The sequence below is a fragment of the Anabrus simplex genome, chromosome 2, assembly GCF_040414725.1.
Source record: "Anabrus simplex isolate iqAnaSimp1 chromosome 2, ASM4041472v1, whole genome shotgun sequence".
NCBI lineage: Eukaryota > Metazoa > Arthropoda > Insecta > Orthoptera > Tettigoniidae > Anabrus > Anabrus simplex.
This window is the reverse complement of record NC_090266.1, coordinates 1,086,394,040-1,086,406,912: the sequence shown is the minus strand read 5'-3', so window position 1 is coordinate 1,086,406,912 and position 12,873 is coordinate 1,086,394,040. Positions and strand designations below refer to the sequence as shown.

Below are 12,873 nucleotides of genomic sequence, written 5' to 3'. Positions count from 1 at the left end.
CCGCTAGACAACGTGGCATCGTGGTTTGGGGCGCTATTGCGTATGATTCCACGTCACCTCTAGTGCGTATTCAAGGCACGTTAAATGCCCACTGCTACGTGCAGCATGTGATGCGGCCGGTGGCACTCCCGTACCTTCAGGGGCTGTCCAATGCTCTGTTTCAGCAGGATAATGCCCACCCACACACTGCTCGCATCTCCCAACAGGCTCTACGAGGTGTACAGATGCTTCCGTGGCCAGCGTACTCTCCGGATCTCTCACCAATCGAACACGTGTGGGATCTCATTGGACGCCGTTTGCAAACTCTGCCCCAGCCTCGTACGGACGACCAACTGTGGCAAATGGTTGACAGAGAATAGAGAACCATCCCTCAGGACACCATTGACTCTGTACCTCGACGTGTTTCTGCGTGCATCGCCGCTCGCGGTGCTCCTAGATCCTACTGAGTCGATGCCGTGCGCATTGTGTAACCTGCATATTGGTTTGAAATAAACATCAATTATTCGTCCGTGCCGTCTCTGTTTTTTCCCCAACTTTCATCCCTTTCGAACCACTCCTTCTTGGTGTTGCATTTGCTCTGTCAGTCAGTGTATATTGCTCCAAAACCTTGGCAATATTGGAGCCATAGCACTCACAAGGCATAAGTTGAGAAGATGCTGGTGGGAATCTGCTATTTGTCTACATTTCACCATTTGGCCCTGTCTAGGACATCCACACCTAGTACCGTTGGGGTCAGGAAGGAACAATATATGACCAAGAGAGGTCAGACAGGAAATATGAAACCGAGGAGTCTGGCACAAGTAAGTGGAAGCAATGCCAGAAGACTCATCTAGCGGAACCATAATCGCCAACCCACGCTCCTTAATCGAGAGTCCTTGGTTCCTCTTTTAGTTGCCTTTTACAACAGACAGGAGATACCATGGTTGTTATTCTACCGCCTCCACCCAGAGGGGTTATGTGGTCAATAATGGAGCCGGAATAAACATGTGATGGCGAAGGGGTTAAGGAATTTCTATTCCCCTATCTGAATAAATATTTTGAATTAGTTCTGAAAATAATGAAAACAGAGAAGCAGCAGGCAAACTTTAATTGGGGGCAATCATTTTTAAAGTCTGATTATTTTCACCAAGTGATTATAGCCCCTTAATCTCTCTATGCTAAAAATCACAAAAATGGGGTAATATGTTTTCCTTGCAAACTATAGTATCATTCCATCCCCATGTAAAAAAGGTTAGTGTTTCCCTAAAGACTCATATTCTGTGAAGGACTTGTATTTGTAATTAAGTAATTTTATCCTAAGGTAACTGAAATTGTGCCCAATTACTTTTATTTTATACTTCCCATCACTGATGTCTATAATAAAGTAGAAAATGATGGCACTTAAAAAAATAAACACCACATAATTACTACCATATATCTGGATGGCTACTTGCAACTCCATAATATTAAATTCTTAAATTTTGAAAGAATAAGTTCACAAGCACCTACACAATGTATCTTTGTCAGTACAAGTAAAGAGAAAAGTTTTTCCTAATTAATTTTGGTCTACCAACAGGATGTCTGGCAACCCTACTTCAGAGTAAATTGTAACTTGAGATTAGAAATGTAAATTTACTCTTCATAATTTTTTTGGGTGTATATGTTACCTTGTGCATACAATATTTTCACACTTGCATCTCTGAGTTTATTACTGATAATGGCTTTTTTGTAGCTTAATTAATTTTTATGTAATTGTGATGAATTCATTCTGGTTGAATGTGGCAATATTTTCTGTGGGAAAACTCACATATGTAGTCTGGTTGAATATTTTAACTTGTTCTTATAACTTTATTCATTTTGCTTCACTTATCCTGCAGATGTTAACTAACATATATTAAGTATTATGAACAATAAGAGTAGTTTGAAGCTTCCCTCTTATAATAACAGTAGCTCCTCAGTAGCTCTCTCTATATTTATGCTGTTGTCTTCTTTATTTCTTGGTCTTGCTGTCTGTCAATTTTCTAATATGGAGGTAAGTAGTTGTAAATGACACTTAACCACCCATAGTACGGTATTGAGTTTATATTAATTCTCAGAAACAAAACACACATTTTTTTACCGTATGGACAGGGAATTTTTGAGTCTGTAAGATAATTTGTTTGCATCTTTTGAAGTTATCACATATTACTTCTCACACTTTCCTATCAGATATTCCTTGCATTTTCCTGAGCTTTGTTTTCTGTAGTCTGATAATTCTTTGCATTATCGACATTTCTTTATATCTTCTTAAACCCTAATTTTGGTTCTGTATGCAACACATCAGTGAAGTGACAAGCATGAAGACTATATTTCATCATGTATAGAAACAGTATGCATGAAGCAACCCATGTTCTGCTATGCTTATATAACATCATTTAGTTTTGATTTGCTTTATACATTGCTGTGAATAAATAACCAATCACATCATTGTTATATAAATCATCTATTATGAAATTTTGAATTCTCTGGCTCTCAAGATGCTGTAAAGCCATAGTTGTTAATAAAATTAAAAAAGAATGCACTGAAGTATGATTTGACCATCGTAATCCATTGCAGATGCTAAGAAACAGACCACTTCAAAAAAAGGCCTCATGGTTCGAATTGGTAACTCTGATCCCAGCTCCAGTGAAGTTCATGCCAGCTTGACCTGTTATCCTGACACAGAAAACTTATCAGTTGTAGATAATGGCAAAACGAAGAAGACTACTATGATTACTATTGATCTTACTTCATCACCACATTGTGATAATAACAAAGTGCAATTAATGAGTGATACAAAGAAGATTAAGCCAGAAAATATTGCCAAGTCTGAAGAAGTATTACTATCACCATCACTAATAATGAAAACAATTCTTAATCCTTCAGCACTTTCATATCAGTCTGTTTCCTTTGATAAGATTACATCTTTGGGTAAAAGTGCTGTATGTAATGAAGGATCAAACTCTGCTTTATCAGACTTAAATTCTTCTGCAAGGAGTCAGCAGGAAATTAAGCTACCCGATAAAAAGGTTAAATCTGAGAGCAACAGAGGGTTTCCTGAAAAGGGTAACGATGGAGATGAATGTGGTAAAATGAGAAGTGTACCGAAACTAGTACTGAACACTTCAGATAGAGAGCCATTTACTATACCAAGTCAACTGGCTGCCTTGAAGGAGATGTATTACAGTGGGGATCTGAGTGATGACAGTGAGAGGGCTGATGAGGAGGTGAGATCGTACATGAGTGGAGGTGGTGATGAGGACGACATTGATATCAAGGACGAGGATGCAAGTAGTGTGGTGTCCGGAAGTTGGAGTAGGATGAGAGCCTATCGTAACATCCGCCATCACTTCCACAAGTTCAACACTGGGAACGAGCCCCAGATCAGGGGAATGAAGACAAGAAGTAGTCTCACCAGTATCAATGACCTCAAGAAATTCCAAGATAAGTTCAAAAAAGGTATTGGATGTGTTTATTTAGCTTGCCACACTTGAATCTTCCTAGGAGTTTAAGATCTTACTTACTTTTGGAAAGAATGTCTGCTTCATATAATAAAAATGATAAAAGATAGTTTGCTTACAAATTTTAAGTTATGAATTTTAAATGTATAATACCAATTAAAATATAAGTCATTATATCTTGATAAATAGTTCCTTTCTAAATCGAAGTGAAACTTTTTTCATATTTAATTTTAATACTGGCATGTACTTTTTTAAATGAGGCTGATGCCATCAAATTCCTTTTGTCCTGAGGATCCACTATCCTTGAATTTTAAAAATATATAATTGTACGAAATGTCGACCAGTCCTTAGAACAATATACACTGTCATGAACCATAATTATATATTTGACCTAATTTCCTTGTCCATACAGTTTCATAAGTATTTTATAGGATTGCTATACATTTTAGTTGATAATCTCTTCGATTTCTAATATGTTATGTAATGTACGTGCTTCAACATTTCAGATATGATTGTCTCGAATATTTTGTATCTAAGTTGCTATCAGTGTTTATTTTCTTGTTTTCCTTCCTGGACGTTATACTAATTATTGATTTCCTTTATGTTAGGACATCCTAAACTGGAGGCTAATACTGATGAGCCACATCAGCTCTCCATAGCCAGTACAGTGCTCCCATCATATGATCAAAACCGCCTACGCTCTGTTGAAACACTCATTAGCACAAGGTCTGGACAGCCAAAGATTACATCAATCTCACTCCGATATGAAGGAGATCAAGATGTGGATTCAAAATTTGGTGATCCTCTTATTAAAGACAGTAGAAAATTTAGAGAAAATGGTGAAAGACAGGAATGTTATAGTTTCACCGACTTTAAAGAAGAAGGACGAAATCTTCAAAGTCAACGGACAGAAAATATTGATCATATCACTACATCTTTAACATATGCATCTCCAATTCAAATTTCTCCTTCACAGGGAAGGATCTCCCCTTCAAAGGAGAAAAGTCATTCCCAGTCTTATGTCAAAGATAATTATCATAAGTCTAAAGAAAAGTTATCTCATTTATCCAGCACCTCTACTTATCAAAAGAACAAAGAGTCATCCAGTGGAAAACAGGATAGACTTTGTAAAGGTAACAGTGTACTTGTCAAAGCACGTGTGGAGGAGAATGAATTACATGAAAAAGACAGTAAAAATGTACATAAAAATAAAGAAAATCATCATATTGGAGAAAAAAGTTACATGAATACCATTGACAGGACTACTCATGTGAGGGAAACAAGGTCAAAATCTCCTGCTGATAATGACATGCTTCCTTCAGAGAGAAGAAGGAATTCTTCACCATCGAAAGTACCCTCTTCCCAAGCCGCAACTTCAGTTCACTATCATGACTCTAATAAGGAGAGAACACCATCGCCTGTTACTAAATCTCACCACAAAGCTGGATCTAGAGTTTATGGCCTTTCATCTGAGAAATCCTGCTCAAGAAATTTTAAAAGAATGCAAAACCAAGATGATCATGTAAGTTCTGAATTCAGTAAGGAAACCCTTGGAAGTAAACTTATGAAAGGCACAAATGATGCAACTAACAGATTTTCTGCTCAAAATATTAAGGATGATCAAGAATCCACAATCAGTGACTCGGAGGAGGTATTAACAAATAGTCCTCTAATGATAAAATCTAGTAGCCATCAGGCGGAGAATGTGAGCCAGAAGTATGATAAAGAAGCAAAGGCATCTCGATCTAGATTTGTAAGTAGAGGAAGATCTGTGAGTCCTAACAAAAACCCTAAAATATCCAGTTCTATTAAGTCTAGAAATCTGGCTGACCATAAAGTTTCAAGAGATAGTTCTGAGTCCCCAATTTATGAAAATAGAAGTATGTTTCCTGAAGATGCTGATAATAAATTATCAAGACAGTGTAGAAAAGATGTAACTGAAACAGATTGCACCATTCTAGAGGAACTAACAAGAGCAGCAGACCAAATTCTTCAGGCTGTCAATGGTTATACTGATGATGAATCTACTAGGGCTAGTAGTGAAGACGATGAGCAGAGTGGTAGATACAGGCGAGGCAGGAGATCCATTCAAATAAAGCGCTCTTCTGCCAGTCTTGGAACAATTTCAGAAACACCTGTTCATAAACAGAAAGAGATGCCTGGAAGTGGAAAACAACCTACTGATATTCAAAAGACTAGTAGCACTGTGAGAAGAACTCAGAGGTTATCAAAAACGCGTACTGGTCAGAATTCATCAACCTCTTCAGTAGAAAGCTTTACAAAAGAACTGCGCAGATCCTCCACATCACTGTTGAAAAAGGAACAGTCCAGGGGTGTGGAAGATCGTGGTAAACGAAGACTGACAAATTCTTCAACAAATGCAGCAATGAAAGCTGGAAGTAGAACAGCTAGACTCTTGCAACGAGCAAGTAGTCGAGAAATGCTCCTACAGACACATGCAAGTTCCTCTGAAGATATCATGTCTGGTGCAGAAGTTGAAAATAACAGAAAACCACGTGTTCCAAGAAGAAACCGAACAGGTAACATAAATATAAATAAGACTCCAAGTTTGGCTTCAGTTACCAGCAGTACCAAGAAGACATCTTCACCATCTTCTTCAGGCCAGAATATTTCTTCACCAGCAGCCACACGACTTCAAAGGAAGGATGTAAATGAAGTTCCCAGAGAAAGGTAATAACTTAACTATTTTGCTTATTTCACAAGACTCTGTTAATTCAAATAACATTTTTAAGAATATGCTCAGTTTGCAGGTTAGTGTTGTAAACCAAATGGGCATGTAATCTGTTGAAGGTTTACATAAAAGCAAGCATAAAAAACTACCCTGACATTCGAAATCATTATTCATACTCTTCATGTTGATTTCCTTGTATAGTGACAATAATAATTACATAAAATCACATAGAATTCACTGCTCTATTTTAATGCTAAATTAATTCCCTCACTGAAATGCTTTAAATCATTTGGGAACAGTTATGTTCAACCTTTTAAGACTCATTATAAAAACTGAATTAAAATATACAGGGTGATTCAGCTAAGTTGTCCACCTTAAATACATTCTTATCCATTAATGATAGGCTATAGACATTCTGTTTTTAAATTCTTAAATTGTATTAAGGGGCTCATAAAATATTGTCCAATTCCTCTTGATCACATATGTAATTGCCGAGAAACCAGTAGCATCTTTTTTTTAAAATGGGACTATACTAATTTAATCCAGTAGACCATTTGAGAATTGAGTGACAAATTCAGTGATGTGCTTATTTGGCATATTAGACGAGTACTTTTGGAGATATTGAAGGGTTTCATACATGTAGGTATTAGACAGAAAGCAAACTCCCTGTGATATCCAGTGTATTATCCTCCTGCATGACTCACGCTTTGTTGATAGACACATATACTGAACGTATTCCATACATAGCATATTGTGCATTGTCAAAATGTTTGATGGTCATCCACACTCGTAAGAATAAAATTAGAAGAGACGTTCACAATAAAACATGTGGGCAAGTTTTATTTCATTTTTATGATGAAGATGATGATGATGGTGATGATGATGATGATGATGATTATGATGATGATGCTTGTTGTTTAAATGGACCTAACATCTAGGTCATCGGCCCTGTTTCATTTCAAATTTTAATGTGTAAATTAATTCAATTTTCTCAGGTTTGCCAGTACTGAAAGTGTACAGTACTTATTATTTATCCTACTTATTGTTTATCTTATACAGTAAGGTGGTCTCAGATTTTTCCGCTAGGATACATGAAGAGGTGGAGTGGGGGAAATGCTTACAAGCATAAGAGACGGCATTCTGCATATGCCACCATTGTACGATTATGTTCTGAGTAGACTACTGCTGACGTGGTGGGAAATGTACTACAACAATGAGGAAAAATTGGCCATGCTTCTTATTTTATGGCAAATGTAAAAGAAATGCGATATCAGCGGTAACATTATAAGCGGAGAGGTATACGTTGCGACAGCATCCATCACGATACACCCTTCGCAGATTGTGTAGGAAAGTGATATCCTATGGAAATTTGATGCCTCATGAGAGAAACAGAAACAAACGAGCAACAGGCGAATCAACGACAATAAATGGTCTTGCAGCATTTGTGCACAATCCACAGAAGAACACAAGGGACATTTCGGGGGCATGAGAATAAGCCAACTGAGTGTCATTCATATTTTGCAGTGGCACAAGTACCATCCGCACCACATATAACTTTACCAGCAACTGCATTACCATGATTATGAAAGGAGGGTGGAATTCTGTCGGTCTTTTCTTATGCAAGTACGAGACAATAGACAATTCTTCCAGCAAGTTCTTTTCATCAAAGAAGCCACGTTCAACAACCATGGCAACGTAAACCTAAGGATCGTACACTGCTGGGCTACGAAGAACCCACGTTGGCTGAGGCTGGTGGAACACCAGAGGCAGTAGAGTGTTAATGTAAGGTGTGGGATACTGGGGGACTTTGTGATCAGTCCGTACTTCATGGAAGGTACATTAATTAGTCACAGATACACAGACTTTCTTGAGGATGCACTACCTGTTCTCCTCGAAGATGTTCCGCTCAATATACATACGTGCATGTGGTTCCAACATGATGGGTGTCCTGCTCATTACACACTCGCTGCTAGAGAAGCCCTTAATAGGTCTTTGCCTGATCAGTGGATTGGGCATGGAGGAACAGTTAGGTTGTGAGCACATTTGCCCAATCTGACTCCTACAGATTATTTTCTCTGGGGAACAGTAAAGGACATATTCTATCAGCAAGTTCAGATGACTACAGATGACCTAAAGCACCGCATCATTGCAGCATGCTGTATGATATCGAGCTAAACTCTTCAGTCCATGCATGCAGCTCTCACTAAACGATTGTAGATATGCATTGCTGTTGATGTTTTTGTGACATGAATATGGGCATCCATAATTATTTGGACGTATTTGTTTGTGCATTGGGGTTTTATCTCCCATTATCATCCATCGTTTGGAACTGCTGTTAATTGGTGTGACTGACAATGTCTGTATATTTGAAACTGTTATCTGCAATTATTACACTAGCTGAGATCTTCCAATTCGTTCGATAAGCGAATCGATAATTGCGCACATGCGCATAACTCCCTTCTGCACTGTGCGTTGAGGCTGCTTCCTGGTAGCCGAGGACTTGTTCTCGAGCCATTGTACAAGATGGAGGTAGATTGTCCTGTGTTGTGGAAAACATGCTTGAAGTGTTGGTGTGATGGAGTCTGATACTCCAGGCTGATTGCCATGTAAACTAAGGCTTTTGCCTAAAATTCTTGTGATTTAGTTTTCTGTTTAATATTACTTTTGTAATTTTGTGAAACGTGCAACCTCTGAATTGCTGGGAGCATGTGCTCAATTTTTAACATGACCTAAGGACGTAAGCTATTGGAGTGCATTAATTTGGATACTTAAGTATGTAAATACTGATACCTTTTAATTGTTTTGAAACTTCTCTACTGCTGTGGATTTTTGGAGAAGAAGATATTACCGTAAATTGAATCTGAGTAACAAGCTTCATCATGTGACATTATTGATATTGTGGGAAATTTTGGCAACATTGTCGAGATTGTATCAAGCCAACCTTGCAACTGTAATTTGAAATTACATTTCCCTATTCATGGAGCTTTCGGCAATGGTGTATTTATTAAATTAAACTGGGATCTCTTCTGCATCCAACATTTTCATAATATAATCTGCATCATCAAAATTTTTAAAATGTAATAAGATTTTAGCAAATTCAACCTGGGAATTGTAATTGAATTATCGGGGTAATTTGGAAACTCAGTATATGTGCCTATGAGAAATAAATTATTCTACTCATTTTATTTAATTGAGTTTATTGTTGTGTTAAATTTTCTGCTTCTTAATTTTGTTGGGATATATTATTATTATTATTTTTGATCTGTGTTTTCTTTCTATATTTCCTGGTTCTTGTTTTGTGGTCTCTATTGCACCATTATTTATCCTATGATGCTGCGTGCTGGTTTATTTTTCGTAATGGGATTGTTCCCTGCCGACTTTCAAGGGTGGGTTTATATTCTGACTCATATAAATCTAAGAATTTCATTTTTGTCCGTATTGAACTGAGAATGGAAGATAGGAAACTTAAAAGGGTCCACCTTTTCAATACAAATAAATGTTATAGTTTATTTACAAGATATATTTACACTTGGAACTAGTTTCGACGCTGTTTGGCGTCATCTTCAGCCAAAATGTGGGAAATAGGCATAGCATGTAGACATTTATATTATACAAGGTGTTACATCAGTATGATTAAATGAGAAAACATGAAGACGTGAAGTACAATGTCAGTTTCAAAATGGTCATGAAGGGTGAGTCAAAATTGTATAAACATGAGATAACATAAACACATAAACAAAAAACATATAAACATGTAAACTGTAACAAAACCATGTGGAAGTTCGAGATGATTGGCATTGGAGATTCAAATTATTTCAGACACTCTTCCATTGAATGTTGCCTGCCGCGAGTGTAGTACAAAACATAGGTTAGATTTCAATAAACACAATCGTCTCAAAAATGCACATAACATTTTAAAATATTTGGGTTGAGATGAAATTTGGCAGTTAGGGATTGAAAAATCACTTATTCAATAAGCATCAATTCAAAAAACAGCTGTGAAGGGTGAGACAAAAATTGCACAAGCGTGAGTTTGGACTCGATAAATGCAAAAAACACATGCAACACACTCAAAACTGTAGGTTCGTGATGGATTTGGCACAAAAGGTTTGCATTCAATCATTCATTGAATGGCACTGGTGCGAGTGTAGTTCAAATGCAAGTTAGGATTTAACAGAATTCAAGCCTCTTAGAATTGCACGTGACATCTGAACTCATGGTGCGAGATGAACTTGGCAGTGAAGGTTCGAATTGTAGATATTCAGTAATGCCATTTCAAAACAGTCCATGAAGGGTGAAACAAAAGCTAAAATTCATACGAGTTAGGACTCATTAAATACTACTTTCAAATACAAATAACATATTCAAATTTTCGTAGTACAAGGTGAAATTGGCAGTTAAAGAATTAAAATTTGTAGATATTTCTTCGTCAGGTGCCATATAGGTAACATAGGTAACATTCAATGGAAGAGTGTCTGAAATAATTTGAATCTCCAATGCCAATCATCTCGAACTTCCACATGGTTTTGTTACAGTTTACATGTTTATATGTTTTTTGTTTAAGTGTTTATGTTATCTCATGTTTATACAATTTTGACTCACCCTTCATGACCATTTTGAAACTGACATTGTACTTCATGTCTTCATGTTCTCCCATTTAATCACACTGATGTAACACCTTGTATAATATAAATGTCTACATGCTATGCCTATTTCCCACATTTTGGCTGAAGATGACGCCAAACAGCGTCAAAACTAGTTCCAAGTGTAAATATATGTTGTAAATAAAGTATAACATTTATTTGTATTGAAAAGGTGGACCCTTTTAAGTTTCCTATCTTCCATTCTGACTCATACGCACATTACCGTACTTCCGAGGCCTCAAAACTTTAAATTTAATAACAAGCATTTTGGTCCTCTATTAAATTTTTGTTAAATGAAATGTTAAATTCAATCAACTATATTATTATTATTATTGTAATACCGCAGTGCAGCGAATTGAAATTTGTTCCTCCCATTCCTTTATTATTCTTTTGTTTACGCTCCTCTGCTTAATTCATGTCCGGGTTTTGTTTCTTTTACCTTTCTTTATTTGGTGCGTCACATTCCCTTATCTTATCTCCCGTGTACGCTATATTTTGGGCTGGCGTTGCCAGTTGTTAATGAATTATGAAAGCTTGGCTTGGGTAGCTGTAGGCTCCTGTGCGTGTCATCATTCTGTTAATTGTGGAACGTTATTATTGTTTTCCATTTTGTAATCTGTAATTTGTTTGGGGATTTTTTCTTTCTGCAATTTACTTGTCTGCTCATTTAATTATTTTTGTGTGTAAATTTTGAATTTCTGTTGTTGTTTCATTTAGAATTTTGTGGATGACTGTGTTTCTGGGAAGTTTCAAATATTTGTGTAGAGGGACTGGAAACAAATTTCAAATTAACCAGATTAATTGTAGCCTACCTAGTTGAACTTTCTGGCCAGTAGTATTATAACCTTTTAAGAAATTGATCCATTTAAACATTAATTTTTTTTTAAAATGTCATTTCTCAACTTGCTTATTTTTCAGTACATTGTAAGAATTATAGGAGCTTGCTATCTGAGAGTGACCTCATAACTTTTAATTATTTTAAAACTAAACATTTAACTCCTGTTTTAATGAAGTGATTTACAATTAAATAATTAGTTCTCGGCTTTCCTTGTTTGTCAAAACATTGCAAGAAATTCTGAATCTTGTTATTTAAGTGTTATTCAGGGAATTTTTTATTCTTTAGTAAATATTTTGATTTAACCTTTAGTTAGTATTTTATTTTTTAGTCTTAGTTGCTTTGACCTGGCAACCCCTCAAGTGTTAAATTAAGATCCTGGCCTTTAATCCACATTTATTTTGGGTCCTCTTCCACATTTCATGTTGTATGCTACTGCCCCAAGGTAAGTCATTTTGTACTTTAATGTTGTTCTTTGTTGTTTTATTGCACTCATTTCTTGTGTTCTTGGGCCGTTGCAGTTTTCGAGCACATATTGAACTAGTAACTTCAGTTCGAATTGTCTGTAAGTGAACGAGAACATGCAAAATGAGCATCACCTTTCCATTTCCATGAGCAACAGTACTACACAGACACATTTCTGGAGCCTTTCCTATTTATTACCATTAAAAATGTACATGTTCAGCATACATGCTCAAAATTCACCTGTAGCAGTGGTCAAATTGGTCTGGTATGGCATACAGATAGCAAATTAGGACAACAAAAAGTATACAGGCAGTAGTCATTTAAAAGAAATAATTTCAATGAAATTGTATTTGTTACTTCTGAAGGAATTTACCCTCCACAGCTCACAAATTGTAAAACATGGGTTATATAGATTGTGCTCTTTTTTTCTACTTTGCATGGGCCTTCCCTTTCTTATCGATATCTTTAGTTTTCAAGGGGCCCAACTCTTCATTTTTCTCTTTCAACGTATTTTATTGTTACGAATCATTGGTAATCTCCATGTTCCACCCTTAAATTAACAACCACAAGCATCATCACCAGAAGGAATTTCTACAGTTCCTTGAAACATGATTGAGGGCATGGTATATTATCTCTCTCAGTATATCTCCACTTGTGTTAAACCATCTCACTCGGTTTATTCAACATTTTTCTTTCAAGAACATGTAAACCAAGCGAGGTAGTTTAGCGCAAGTGTGGATGTACCTGGGAGAGACTTAAATATTACCATACACTCAACGA

General features: G+C 36.5%; 1 protein-coding gene across 3 annotated transcripts in view; it reads left to right on the top strand.

Annotated features, from left to right (window-relative positions):
* The window catches only part of LOC136864711 (uncharacterized), an 847,400-nt gene that overhangs the window by 794,693 nt on the left and 39,834 nt on the right, over positions 1-12,873 (top strand). For 2 of the 3 annotated variants that reach the window (XM_067142044.2, XM_067142043.2), the window contains exons 5-6: positions 2,575-3,456; positions 4,067-6,149. In XM_067142044.2, the coding sequence (XP_066998145.2) occupies positions 2,575-3,456; positions 4,067-6,149 (2,965 nt within the window). The remainder of the gene's footprint in view (positions 1-2,574; positions 3,457-4,066; positions 6,150-12,873) is intronic. The other variant, XM_067142045.2, reaches the window with a different exon arrangement.